The following is a 14,638-nucleotide window of genomic DNA, read 5'->3' as shown; positions in this document are numbered from 1 at the left end:
TGTTGTGTAAACAGATCCTGCTGCTGGCATTTAGGAACACTTAGCTGCCTGTCACTCAGCCAAATTCTTCTATTACTCTTGACTGAAGCTTCCAATCTTGAATTATTTGTCAATAACATTTGAGCAAAAGCATAGTTTATTGTTTAAGTAAACTTTGAAACAAGAACTGTGCCTTAGATATCAGACTTAGTGCTTGCCTTAGGCAAAACATTTTTCTTTTAGCACAGAACTGTAACAGAAGTAAGAAAGATTGGTGACTAATTCCATCTCTTACTGCCTGTACAAGTTACCTACTGGCAAAATACTGTCTTGTGAGCTATTATTTCCTCATTCATGTATTGTAATACCGATAGCCATCATGCTATAACTAAGCATAGGTCAACTGCACACATTCAGACATGCACAAATCACAAAATTTAAAAGCAACACATCTGTGGTTTCCATACAAGGAAACTTGATACTATCCTTTCTTTATCATGTTATCTGGTGCTTGAGGAAACCCATGAATTTCTTCACCATGGTCACCTGTAGCTACTTTAGACAAGGTCTTTATTTGAATGAAAATAATAACTGCAAGTTGTCCTCTGTCAACAATTTCTTAGGGTTTCGTTTTCTATAGTGTAATAATACTAAGAGCCACCAGGTGCCAGGACAAGCTCGCCGGCACTAAGCAAGTGCCTGTATGCTAAAAGGAAAGGATGGTGCAGGCTTCTCAGCTCATTATGCTGTTACTGTCACAATATGAGTAAAAGTGCACTTTCTCTTAGATATTTCAATGTCCTACAGAAAAAAAAGATGTGCTTATCAAGTCAGATCTGCATGGCACTCTACTAAAGTTAATCTTGGTTTTAAAGATACCACTTCCTGGAGAAAGGACTGTATGGTTGGCCTAGATGGTAATTGCCCTCTCTGTTCAAAACTGGCTTGTTTCCATATGGAACTTTGACTGGAATTTCTAGCCTAGTAGATTTTTTTTTTTCCCTTTGCATACTAAATTGAGGATCCTTAATATCAGATCTTTTGTTGTGTAAATCTGCACATAATAAGCCAAAATCACTACATCATCTCTTCAGAGTATAGTGGACCTTCCAGACATGTCACGTTCTTGGCTTCAGGCACTCAAACAGTGTAGGCAGGAAGAATAAAAGGCCACGTATGCACTGTGCAAAGATATCGCAACGCTTTCAAGCGCAGGTGACTCTTTTCTTCCAAATTTTTCAGTGCTTCTGCCAGAAGCCTTTGCAACACCATAAAGTAGTCACAGCCTTCTGAAATTAATTGAATGACGGAAATCGCTTCTCACAGATTTCTTCCAGAGCATAAAACTTTGGTCCCAGAGTGCTCAAAAAATCAACAGGCAAGTCCTCGCTGTCAATGGAGACAGAGCAGGAGTTATTTTGCTCTAGTTCTCCTTCCTCAGCATATCTGTAAGGTTCATATATAGCCCCATAATCTTCCAGGGTGTTTTGGTGATATAGTTTCTAAAGAAGGGAAGAAACAATGCAGATCATCATGGAAGCTCCTATTGCCCTTTCGGAAAGAAAACATTCATGGATGCAAATTAGGGAGGTAAGCCAGGAGGTGGCGGTGAAGAGTGTGGGTCTTTGGAAAGGAAATCTGTACTGAAACTCTCAGCTGCATAAGCACCAGGGCCTGAGCTTCCCCTTGAAGTACAAATAGAGCAGAAAGGAGCATCTGATCTGCCCTGGGCCAGCCAGCTATCAAGTGAACAGGACTGCATGGAGGCATGCAGCCTTGCTCAAGGAGGCATGGAGGACACAGCTGTGAACATGCAGTGGCCAGACAGGACATGGTAAGAGGAATTAGGATTTCCCTGGAAGCACAGAAGTGAAAGAACAGACGACTGAACTTTAACCTGCACAGCAACAGAAAGCATTATAGCCCCACTTCCTTATCTTGAAGAATTTGTTATAGGTGACAGGCCCCAGCCTTGCAGTAACTGCTGGGTGACCAGCCACAAGCAGCAGGAAGTCTAGAAGACAAGACATTTTCAACAAGGAAGAGTCTTGAATGTTTCCCCATCAAATATACCCCTTGCTTTCAATTGCAATGCTTCTTAGATATGAGCTGAGAGAGTAGCTGAAGCCATAGCAGTGTTCCAGTTTTGCAAGCCTTTTTTCCTATTCTTACAAGCCAACTTGATAAGGGAGGGATTCAACATTCATTTCTTACCTGACCCAGTATTTTACCCACTGTCTGCATGATGGAATCAAGCTGTCTAACTCGGAATATCTGGTAATTAATGTTCAGGCCATCCTAAAAGACAGAGAGTATCTCAGGTTTGACCAGCATAAAGTCACCTACTAACACTTCTTTCAGATACAAGTAAATTCAGCTACCTCTCGGTTACACCCATTTCTCTCGTGCTGTCTTCTCCAGTTACACTGCAGCTTTTTCTGTTCAGGGACTCCTTCTTCTCATGAGTATATACTCCATGCATACATGGAGTCACCAACTGTAGGAATTCTTCATAATCTCCAGGAATTACATATGTTTCTTCCTTTAAATTTATTGTATTCCTTTTCATTAATGGCAACAAATATGACCTCAGAACTTTAGGTCTACTTACACAGGTAATCCTAGCTCCTAACTACTAACTATGATCTTAAGTATCATAGAATTGGGTTCTCACATACATAAAGAAAAGTCTATTTTACATTTTCTTTGCCTGCTGTAAGGCAGAGATTGTGCTAAAGAATGATCACTACATACTTCTGAACAGAACACATCACAGTCACCTACTCATGTAGACCAGAATTTCCTTCAGGCATTCTTTACAATAAAAACAGACATCTGTTACAGAATACAGTACAAAAATCCACAGAACAAACTCAAAAGCCTTCAAACCCCCATAGGTACATTTTATAGTTATAAAAATCCTCATTAATTCATCCAAATACTTAGAACAATAACTAATGAAAAAAGTGCCAGTCTCAAATGGAAAGCTGATAGAAACAAATAAGTTGTCAACAGTATTTTAAATAGCAACAAATTACATTTCTAATAGAACTGTATTTCATTATTCTTCCCACTATTATTAATACCAAACCTCATTTTTGAGATTACCAATTTCTGTGTTATAAAAAAAGGGCATTTACATAAAGAAACAGGCAGTTACCTCAGCAATCACTTCTGTTCCAGTCCCCACAGACCCAGGTGGTACAGCAGCACAATCTGTAGTATCCAGCTTGGCCTGCATACAGTGAGAGGGTTTGTATTAATAAGAAACTAATCTAGGCCATGAAGGATCACACTTTTTTGCAGGCTATTCCCTTTTTCACTTTCATTTACTTTCTTGTTGAAAGCAATTGAATGTGCACTGTGACAAGAGATGATGTGCTTCCTCATGTGTTGGATTCATCAGTAGGATAAGGCACCTGCAAAGGTCCTGCTGATTGTGAAAAATGGTAGGAGTGATAATAGACTGTCACCACAGTAGCATTGTCCAGTCCGAGCAGAACATCACTCCTCAGATATGCTTAGTTGCAAAAAGCTTTATTTTGCTCAGTACCAAAACCAGAGGAAACATAATAAAAGAGATGGCTGGTACCAGATTCAGCCACACAACACTGATGGGGTAATGTGAATATATTCTCTTGCACTTACTTGAGACAAAGACATTCTGCTCTCTTCATTATAGTTCATTAAAGTCTGTTCACCCTCTTGAGTTGGAACAATGGCTTTGCTTTTAGATCTTTGCATGTAAAATCGGCAAAGCAGAGTACTGAGAACTGTTGAAAGAAGAAAGGGAATGGTGAAATGGGCACTGTGAATAGATCCCTATGGCTCAATAGAGTGGGTTGCTGAGGTACCCAGCCCAGATCCAAGTGAGCTAACTCAGAAACCTCCAACCATGTAGCTGTGCAGATGCAGTGCTTGGCCTGGAGCAGTTAGCCTGCTTTAGAAAGCCAAGCTGGTATCTCCACAGAGCTCTGCACTGAGCAGGCATGCTAGATCACTCACAGGTAGCCAGAGGAATAGGGGTCGGGTAATCTATTCATTTTTGCTTCAGATAAATAATCAGTAGTTGATCTCTTCAGCAGTAACCAACATAAACTGTTACAAAAGACCCACCTCTGTAACAGGCAGTTACTGAGCAGTGTAACCCTATGGGAGAAATTCATTACTTGTATCTAGCCAGTATAAGGTTAAAGTCAAAAAAGTCAAGCACTCCATTTTATTCAATGCAAATAAGAATATTTACTTTGTTGTACTAGAGTACAGGTTAAGAACACATTCACAATTTCTAGTCAACTTCTAGACACAATATAATCATGATTTTCACAAGTAACAAGCTGAAAAATTTCACCTGTTAACATTGCATTTCTGGTTTTTTAGTTTAGATTTTTTTTCCCCTAGGTTATATGCTTATAGTTATTGTTGTTCCTACAATAGTATTCCATGTATCTATGTTATTTTCCCTTTTTTACTTCTCTATAATACACAATCCTCACATTTTTACATCCCAATCATGAGTGCAGATAAGTTCCACTGATCTTTTTGGTGACCCTGTGTTGTCAGCCTTGCATACCACCCTGTTCTCTGACATGTTGTATCATGTGTATCACTTTCCTCTTAAGGCTGATGTATTTTAGCACATGATCATGAGCTGCATTTGCAATGAGATCCAATGGGCAGACAACAGAAAACTTGCACGCCTAAGTTAGGAGATTACTTACCCAGAAGTAAGAAGAAAGACAACAGTATTATTGCAATGGCACCACCTCCAAGTCCCACTGCTGCTTGTGGAACTGGTGAATCTTTACATGTATGTCCATCTGGGCAAAAGCAGATCCTAACATGCTGATTCTGCCTTGAAGAAAATCCTTGCGTGTCCTGAATCACGATGGGTACCAAGTAGCTACCTTGTGGGAGGCTTCTTAACATTAAAAGTTCAACTGACTTTCCTAAAAAGAAGACAAGCAAATTATCTCAGGACTCATAGAAAGAAGTCTGACATTCCACAGTCCCTTCTACTGATAATCAAAGGGAAACTCATTTGCACCCCAATTTCAAATAGGTTTTCCATCCCTAATGCACCACAGTAAATAGGATAAAATGACATCCCGTTTTATCACCTTGCTGAGCCTTCTGGGCAAAGAGACCTGAGTCTTGCTGCATTCTGGCATAGCTACACTGATAACCTGTAAAATTCATTAGGAAGAATTCACACAGAAATGGTTCCTCAGCTGTCTTATCCCCATTTCTGCAATCTGAGAACATTGCTTCTGCTCCTGTCCTCAGCAGAGACTAAGAACAATGTACCTTTTTTTCCAAATTGCAGTAACTTTATATTTTGAAAGCCTTCCATGGCCTTTTAGTCTCATTGAGACTAATCAGTAACAAACCATAAAGGTAAGAGACAGTGAAATAGCTAGAGGGCATGTAAGTGACAATGAACTTCTCATGAAGGACATGAAAGGAAGAACTCACCGAAGTACCTTCCTAATTTCCAGTTATGCTTCACATCTTCAGAGTCCTCAGGTAGCTCAAATGTAAATGGCCCAGAATGTGAATGGAATGGAGCAGACTCAGCTTTTATAATGAAAGACATCCCTTCTTTCTTGTCACACACGTCTAAAGAAGGAGATGCTAATGTTGGCATACGATCACTGATGTCAGACAAATAAAGCAGGATGGTGCCAGTACCAGTCTGTGGTGGAATACCTAGATAGGAGCAAAAGAAACAGAAAAACACTCATAACTGGGTTTGGACAAAAGTCCATTGGCAGGATCCCTGTCTCATTTATCCTACTAGTCACACATAGCACATTAGTTTGTTCTGTAATACCATACTCCACCTAGATCCTTAGTCTTGCTATCGTTTTATATCTAACATGCACCTCATTTCAAACAGACCAAATACTGCTAGAATATTTTCCAAGCACAAATACAGGCTGGGTGGAGAAAGAATGGAGAGTAGCCCTGAGGAGGACTTGGGAATGTTGGTTAATGGGAAGCTTGGCAGAAGCCAGCAATGTGCACTTGCAGCCCAGAAATCTTGGGCCATACCAAAAGCAGCATGACCAGCAGGTTGAGGGAGGTGATTCTGCCCCTCTACTCTGCCCTTGTGAGACTCCATCTGCAGTTCTGCGTCCAGCTCTGAAGCCCCCAACAGAAGAAGGACATGGACCGTTTGGAGTAAGTCCAGAGGAGGCCATGAAGATTATCAGAGGGCTGGAGCTCCTCTGCTATGAGGACTGGCTGAGTTGGGCTTGTTCTTGAGAAAAGAATGCTCCAGGAAGACTTTATAGCACCTTCCAGTACCTTAAGGGGCTATAAGAAACCTGGAGGGGGACTTTTTACAAGGTCAGGTAAACAGGTAAACCCCTTGTGACAGGACAAAGGATAACGGGTTTAAATGGGAAGAATTTAGATATAGGTTAGATATCAGGAAGAAATTCATGATTGTGAGAGTGGTGAGGCACTGGGACAGGTTGCCCAGAGAAGCTGTGGATGCCCCATCCCTGGACGTGTTCAAGGCCAGGCTGGATGAGGATTGGAACAACCAGGTCTACTGGAAGATGTCCCTGCCCATGACAGGGAGGTGGAAGTAGATGGTCTTTAAGGTCCCTTCCAACCTAAACCATTCTGTAATTCCATGATCCTGACTGGCTACTTACCATGATCAATAGCATGAAGGATGATGGTGTACAGGCTGTTGTTCACATAAGGAGATTCTTGATCAAATTCTCTTGCCACAGTGAGAACTCCAGAATTCTCATCCACACTCAGCCAACCATCTGGATCATGGGCTAATTCATATCTTTAAAAGGAAGGAGAAAGTTACAAGTGCTGTATTTTCCTCAATGGATTTTGAAGAATAGAAAATTTCTACTGTATCTTTCTTTGACCTTCTGAGCTCTTCAGGTATTTTTACTTGTTAGTTATCCTCACTTTTGTTAACTATGACAAGCTGCATGTTTCAACACAGCTAGCAAACAGTTCCCAATACTAGTCCCCATACGTTATACAGGCCCATCAAAACTGTTCCTAGGAGCTAAGAAAGTATCTAATTTTCACATCAAATTACCATTCTTAGAGCCAAGCATACCTCAGTCCTTTTTATGGCATCAAAACTTTGTCATCAAAAGTAAGATATAAATTATGCAACCTGGTTTTAGGCAAAACCATTCTGAAGAAAAAAGAAACATTGAGCAACCAAGGACTGACTGCACCTTTAAATTGTATCTTACAGAACCAACTATCTAGATCTGCAGTATCATCAGTAGTAAACCTGCACCTCTCATGTGTACGTTCGTACAACTGTAAATATATTTGTGTATATGTATTCATGTATGTACCTACACTAAATCAGACTTGAAAACCTCTATGTTCCTAAGCTATTTCTTATTCGGAGAGTTAGAAGCATCTCCACTTACTTTATCTTATTTGGCACATCATCTGGATATGTGGCAGGATACCTTCTAAATACTCTCCCAGGCTTCATTGAATCTTCTTTTTGGACAATAAGTATAGGAGGATGAAACCTAGGAGCATGTCGTGACTGTAAAATCTCAATGTTCACAGTTGTATTCGTGGATTCTAGGCTTGAGATCATCACATTGCCATTTTTGCACAAGAAGAAAGGTTCTTCATTTGCTACAGAAATAACAAGTCTCATCTCAGAGCCTTCTTCATAGCTGAGAGGCTGAAAACCACAGACAAAAGTCTGGTTAGCTGTTATATGACCTTTGGTTTGGCAGTCATCTCTCTATAACTGGAACTCAGAGGTGAGCTGAGCTCATCAAACTCAGCTAAGATCCTAAGCTATTGATCTTGTAATCAGACTGACCATGCTACACACTGCCATGCTGTACCTCGTCTGGTATTGTTCCTTACCTTGATAATACTCAAAATGCCTTCATTTGTGTCTGGATCTGACTCAATGGTGAACTGTTCCTTCTCATTGCCTTTTACTACTCTGTATTTTGCTCTCCAAGCTGGAGTGTTGGGAGAGTCTTTATCTTCCACTTGGAGCCGCAATATAGCTGGATGTTCTTGACCTGCTGAAACCTGCAGCTGGTACTGTGAGAGGAAAGGAAAGAAATAAAGACTGTTTCTATTTTTGATGGTGCAACATAGCCACCAGCTTGCCTAACTAGCCCTCCAAAGACAGGCGAAGAAATGCCAATTCAGTCACCCAAGGCAGAAATATGTCTTAAAAGAGGAGATGGTAATAAAATGTAATTTGTGTTTATTTTCTTCATATCAGTTGGTCACTGGTTGAGATCTGAAAATTCAGTCTCTTGCCTTCTAATATGTAAACCATACTATCCTTGCATCGCAACTTCTAAAAATGTTGTAAATAGTAATACATATTCTCAGACAGATGGAACAAATCACTCCAGTGAGAAGGCTGGGAATTTTACCAGATTGGAGTTAATGATGGTGAAGCATAGGTTTCTTGTATAAACCTGTTCTGGCAGATCATCTACCCTCTTTTCCTCAGGTCTTGAAAACACCATTCTGCAGGTAGGAGACCTTTTGTTTGCTTTCGTAGTGGACTTTGTACCCATTGTTGTAAACCAGTATGTATTACTGTTCACAGCTTCAAATATTTACACATACCAGTGCTTGACATGACTGCACTCTGGATGTGTGTACTGCTTTTGGCTGGGGTAGAGTTAGTTTTCTTCATAGCAGCTAGTATGGGGCTGTGTTTTGGGTTTGTGATGAAAACAGTGTAGATCACATAGGGATGTTTTAGTTACTGCTGAGCAGTGCTTACTCGGTGTCAAGGCCTTTTTCTGTTTCTCACCCCCCCAGCAAATAGGCTGGGGGTGCACAAGAAGTTAGGAGGGGTCACAGCTGGGACAGCTGACCCCAAATGACCAAAGGGATATTCCACACCATATGGCATCATGCTCAGCATATAGAGCTATGGGAAGAAGGAGGAAGGAGAAAACGTTTGGAGTGATTTGTCTTGCCAAGGAACGATTATGTTGGAGCCCTGCTTTCCTGGAGATGCCTTGGATCTGCTTGGCAATGGGAATTGGTGAATAAATTCTTTATTTTACTTTGCTTGCACATGTGGCTTTACTTCTCAAATTCTCTTTATCTCAACCCACAAGTTTTTGCACTTTCACCTTTCTGATTCTCTCCCCCATCCCACTGTGGGGAGAAGTGAGCAAGCAGCTGTGTGGTATTTAGCTGCCAGTCAGGGTTAAACCACAACAATGTGTCAACATGCAAATTACAAAACTAGTCCTTATGGGACCTGAGCTATTAATGGGACCAGAGTCTGAAAACAGACAGCTCTTATCTGAATTCTAGTGTAACTGTCTACCTATTCACAGCTTTTAACTCCTCAGAGCCCTCTTCCTGCTAGCAAGCTCAACTGCTCCCGTTTATACAGCAAATGCTCCACAAGCACCCTCACAGAATATGCCAGCAGAAGCATTGCTACCACACCTAACTGCCCCATTAAGATGTACTGAGTTTGTCGGCAGGCACGCCATTGAGGTCTTCATGGATCAACACTAGGATCTATCAAGAGTGGACTGTAATCAGCAACCTTATGCTAGAAAAGCTAGTCTGTCGGTATCCTTACGCTACAGTGAGACAAAAACCTTCTAGTGCCATACACAGAAAACTAACAAAGTTTTTCACTGTCGATGGTCAAGTATTGTCTTACTGTGCACATTTTTAAGAGATATTTCTCCTCATCTGCACATGGTTTGGCTTGATTCTGCAAGTGCCTGAGGGTTCCCATTTCCACTAGCGCGTACATTTAGCAGTTGGAAGGACTGAACTGCATTTAGAAAGGTTCAGTAAAGTAATAATGGTATTCTTTACATTATCACTAGTAAATACAGGGAGGTGGTTGTTTGCATCTTCAACAGCTATGTTCACTGTTGCAGTAGATGACAGTTGGGGAGTTCCATGGTCACTGGCTTTAATCAGAAGTTTGAAAGAGTTGGCAGTCTGAAAAACAGAAGAAAGGAAGTCCAAAACTTAGTGCAGAAGCAGTTCCCACATTTTGCCAGTCGCAGCTACAAAGCTGGATGTGAGATGCTCCTTCCCCTTGTACGTGGTTAACAAGTAGTGAACATGCATCATGCATTAAACGTTAATAAGCTGCCATATGTACATCACCTTATAATCCAGGCATCCTGATGGAATTATTGATCCTGTGGTAGGGTCAATATTAAATATGAATCCATCTGGAAGGGGCATTTGCATACTTAGAGAATAGGACACCTGAGAATTTGCAGTGCCGCCTTCATCTTTGTCCAAGGCAGTAACTTGGAAAACTGGCTCATCTAGGATGAAGAATACAGACATTAATAAAAGTGTTCAGTCTTGACTGGAGTTTCTCAGGCCTGTCTGCAGGCTCTTGAACACACAAGTCCTAAGAAAACCCATCATTTCTCCTCTGGCTATGGTTATCCCTGCAAGGACTCTGGCCACCACCTCATTTGCGTGGCAAATCTGCCTAAAGTACTGTTAGACAACAGCAGAGTTACTACACTCCTGAATTTCCTTTATCAAAAACATTCACTAGTTATTTACGCCAGCTCTCAGCCAGCTCCTGATGAGTTGGCACCATGCCTACCCACCTAGATTCAGTCTCTGTCTTTCTAAAACAGTGTGTCTGACCATCTTCTGTGAAGCAGTGTGCATGTGAAAGTTCCAAATCCACAGTTCAGATTAGTCTGCTAGAGTCTTTGATTATAGTTAAGAAGAAATATTTTAAGAGTTTTTCCAGAATGTCTCCAACATTATGCTAATGTACATCAAGGTTAATGAGACAAGTCAAGAGGTAGGAAAGAGTCCTTCTCTGGAAATAGTACCTAAACCCGTAAGTGTTTAAGTAAAACCTAGGGACAAGAACAGATTTAGTAAGAATGGAGAAAGAATGACAAAGGAATTAAAAAGGGAGCAGTCATACAAAACAGTATTATCCCTTGTTTGGATGGCACTTGCCTTTACTGTGGTTCTCTCTTACTGTAATGCTGTGCTCCTTCTTCAAAAACTCAGGTGCGTTGTCATTAATATCTTTAACCTTTATCTTGAAAAATAAAGGGTGGTCCAAGGGCTCACCAGTTTTTCTGTGCACAATATCAAAACGTATCTAAATGAGTAGCGACACAAATATCAGAATGGAATGAATGTTTTCATTTAGGTATCAAAATAAAACAAAAAACAGAATTTTGAAGCTGCTTCTGTCACATATGGCTAGCATTTGGCTCGGAGTTGCATTACTAAGTCATTATTTCACCTTTCAAAGGTAACAGATTGATAATAGTCATCCTGTGTATTAAATGGTACTTTAAAAAAATCAGTACCTGGAGCTGGATCTGGGTTATTTGGAACAACTGCCTAGTATAAAGTACACCAATATCCTTGGGGCCAGACAAAAGAATTCTTTCACATGTGCTTCCAATTCTGAAATATTTAATTAAATAGTACTTCAGATCTCTCTAGTTGCATTTCTATGATGTTTTGGATCCATATCCATGAACGTGCAGAGGATTCACTTCTGAATGATGAATTCTCCTTTGCTATGCTTATTTCTGCTTTAAAACCAAGCCCAGAGTGTCTGCCCTAGAACAGCATTCTGTCCAGTGAGGGGAAATAGAAAGCTTTCCAAAAGGTATCTATTCATTATGGAAGGCAAGACCTTGCATGGAAAACCACGTGGAATGGTAACTATCAATAGGGTACAGTTAATCCACAGAGACACAAATAGACATCATTACAGAATAAACATAAGGAGACCACAACTGAAGATTTTTTGCAAGAGGAAAACAAACATATTTCATTCATACACTTGCTATAACGTCTTACTCTTAGGTAATGCTTACTCTTAGGTAAAGTTACAGTAATACAGCTTTGCAGCTCCTCTGGTATTATCTATTTTTCTGTAATACATAACTATTTGCTTCCATTCTCTTGAGAATTTCTGGGTTTACAACTCAGTGTTCTGAACACTATAGCTGTAACATACTTTGAATTTCAGGACAACCGTTAAATTTTTTAGATTATGATCAAGGGTTATGCCAAACAGAAGATAGAAAAGAAGCATACAGATAGAATAGATGATCTTTAAGGTCCCTTCCAACCCAACCATTCTGTGATTCTGTATGAAAGTCTAAACGTGCCACAAAGATTTATAATCAGTAGTGATATGGGAGTTACCTATTGGTCTCTGATGAGACAATCAGCATTTATTTAGAGGTTTAAAGTAGGAAAAGGTCATAAAAATACACACTTAAAATTCTTATACATGTTTCTCATTCTTGTGAAGCATTTAACCATGACAAAGGAATTAATATTTGCAAACAGTTTGAAGTATTTTTTTAAAGTGTGTTACCTGAAAAATCGAGGTCTTTTCTCTGTCAATAGTACGATGTACATACACATGTCCATTTGCATCATCTTCTATAGAAAACAATCCAATTTCTGGAGGTTCATCTACCCCAGATCCACTGATTAAATATCTTACTGTTGCATTATATGCTTTGTTATTGAACAGCTTTTGAGAAGAGAAGTAGCACAGTGCAGCGTAAGTAGGGAAGACAGAACAGAAATAAAATTACTTCAGACCAATTCTCTTCCTGCCCACCTTTCCTTTGCAGATGGGCCTTGCCTGCAGGCTTGGTCTCCACCAACTCGCCAGCTTTCTTTATTGCAGCATCACTGCTCTGCACACTGTGCACATGCACAGTGCTGTGCAATGACCCATACCTCTCCCACTCTGTAGTCTTCTCTCCCCTGAGTATGCCTGCAGCTTCCCACAGGAAGGAGCAGTATACCACCCACACCACACAATTCTATCCAACTCTGTGTAAATAAGACAACTTTGAACAAATAAGGGGCTTTTTAAGTTGCTGTTTAATGTCCAATTCTTGCCCTCTCCTACCTTTAGTATTTTATTGTGCAACCTGTGGTGATGAATACCTTACTGAGGAACTTCTACTACGAGGTTGTTTGTACCTGTCCAGCGTATTTTGGGAATGGTCCTTTGTCTTCCTCTTGAATATCAATGGTGGTGATAACCCAGGTCCTTTTTATACGCTGTAGAGGACGTAGGCTGTCTAACTGATAAGAATCTATCCACTATGGGATAAAGAAGTGTATTTAGTGTCATAGTTTACACGTTAACAATTGTGTGTCTGTTGTTATAGAATATTGACTACAAACCTGAATACTTCTCTTTCGGATGGCTTGTCTTAAACTGAAGTTTTCTATTTCATGAGAAAAACTGTTGGCAGCAGCAACCTTGTGGAAAAAGTGATTGTGAGAAGTGTGATTAACTAGAAACCATTGACATGTTGTGTAGGAGGATTTGGGCTTCACAGAAACATATTGATCCAGTTTTGACAGCATTATATTAAATTGTATCTAACCCTGGAAACTCCACAAACATCATCCATCTCATTCTAAATGAATTGGCATGAGAGCTTGGATACTTATTTCTCTGGACAGATGATGCCAGTCCCAGAAACGTGCAGCCCATGGCATTATCTCTATGTTTTTTCTCAAACCAAGTATTTCCAGTTTTGAAATATTCACTTCTGTCTCTGTGTCTGGTGCTCTTCTAGAAGTTGTCTGGTATTGACAGGACATAAACCTACTTACTACTGGAAAAATGTTATGTCTGGGGAGTATTTTGGGTTCTCAGAGGCTCTATCACGTGACTCTAAGTGTTCCAAACATAGCTGATTTACCAGAAAATGAACACTGGACCAAAGTCTCTAATCCAGATGAGGAAAATAAATTGTTGAGAATGGTGACTGCACCCTAATTTGAGGGGTTTCGCCCTTTTAGAAGCACAGACTCCATGCACCGCCCTTGAACAGTGCTTTTTACTTTCACCACAAAGGAGTATGGTGCTACTCAAATTACGCTATTGCCATTACCTCACAGGTAATTCCTAGTTCTCACTGCTTTCATGGAAAAGCTTGGGGGTTTATGACTTATTCCATCAAAACTTTCCATTGGCATTTGAAACGAAACAGAGCTCTTCCTGCCTCGACTTGTGTGAAGGTTGGGCCTTCTTCTGAAGAAAGAAAATACTGATAAAGGTGCCATGGTTATAAACTTGCCAAGCAACGAGGGCTCACTGGGAATACCTTGGCGCTATTCTGTAAAGCTGTTGTATGATCTGAGGAAAAACTTGGGGATGTAAAAACAGCAAGGAAAAGGCTTGAATTAGGCACTTGCATGTAGTATTTGTTCGCTTTGTTCCAGGTTCAGCTCTGCCAGGTTAAGCTTTGGCTGTGCTGGACTCCCCGGACAAGCTGCTTTCCCCTTTGTGTACATGTAGCCACGTTTAATTTTATTTGAAGCTTTAATTGTGTATTTTATGGTTGCCATGCTCCTCCACGTGCACAGCACTGGCTCAGGCCGTTGCCATGTATCAGTTCCAGATGTCACTGCTGGAAAACAGTAACGGTTGGACTTGATGATCTTAAAAGGTCTTTTCCAGCCTAAAAGATTCCATGATTCTATATGAAAGCAACAACCCCGTCAGGTCCCCGAGCGCCACAGAAACCCCCATGGAAACGCCACTGAATTAGTGCAGGGCATCCAACGCCGGGCATCGGTGCGCTCGGCCGGGCCTGAACACCCAAGCGGGAGGGATGAAGGGCCCCGCTGCAGCAAACCC

The 14,638-nt window shown here is 40.7% G+C and overlaps 1 protein-coding gene across 1 annotated transcript; it reads right to left on the bottom strand.

The window, feature by feature from the left end:
• Positions 1-1,274: 1,274 nt before the first annotated feature.
• On the bottom strand, positions 1,275-13,248 carry CDH26 (cadherin 26; the record flags this gene model as incomplete). Its single annotated transcript, XM_010153866.1, has 16 exons — positions 1,275-1,481; positions 2,194-2,277; positions 3,140-3,214; positions 3,628-3,752; positions 4,701-4,928; positions 5,100-5,165; positions 5,455-5,688; positions 6,645-6,787; positions 7,404-7,672; positions 7,864-8,049; positions 9,820-9,948; positions 10,120-10,286; positions 10,951-11,098; positions 12,341-12,502; positions 12,964-13,086; positions 13,171-13,248. Coding segments are annotated over 16 exons (2,424 nt in total), but the record flags the coding sequence as incomplete, so codon positions are not given.
• Positions 13,249-14,638: the final 1,390 nt, after the last annotated feature.

This window comes from Eurypyga helias, unplaced genomic scaffold (genome assembly GCF_000690775.1).
Source record: "Eurypyga helias isolate BGI_N326 unplaced genomic scaffold, ASM69077v1 scaffold4256, whole genome shotgun sequence".
Lineage (NCBI taxonomy): Eukaryota > Metazoa > Chordata > Aves > Eurypygiformes > Eurypygidae > Eurypyga > Eurypyga helias.
The sequence above is the reverse complement of the archived record's forward strand: the minus strand, read 5'-3'. Positions and strand labels throughout refer to the sequence as shown.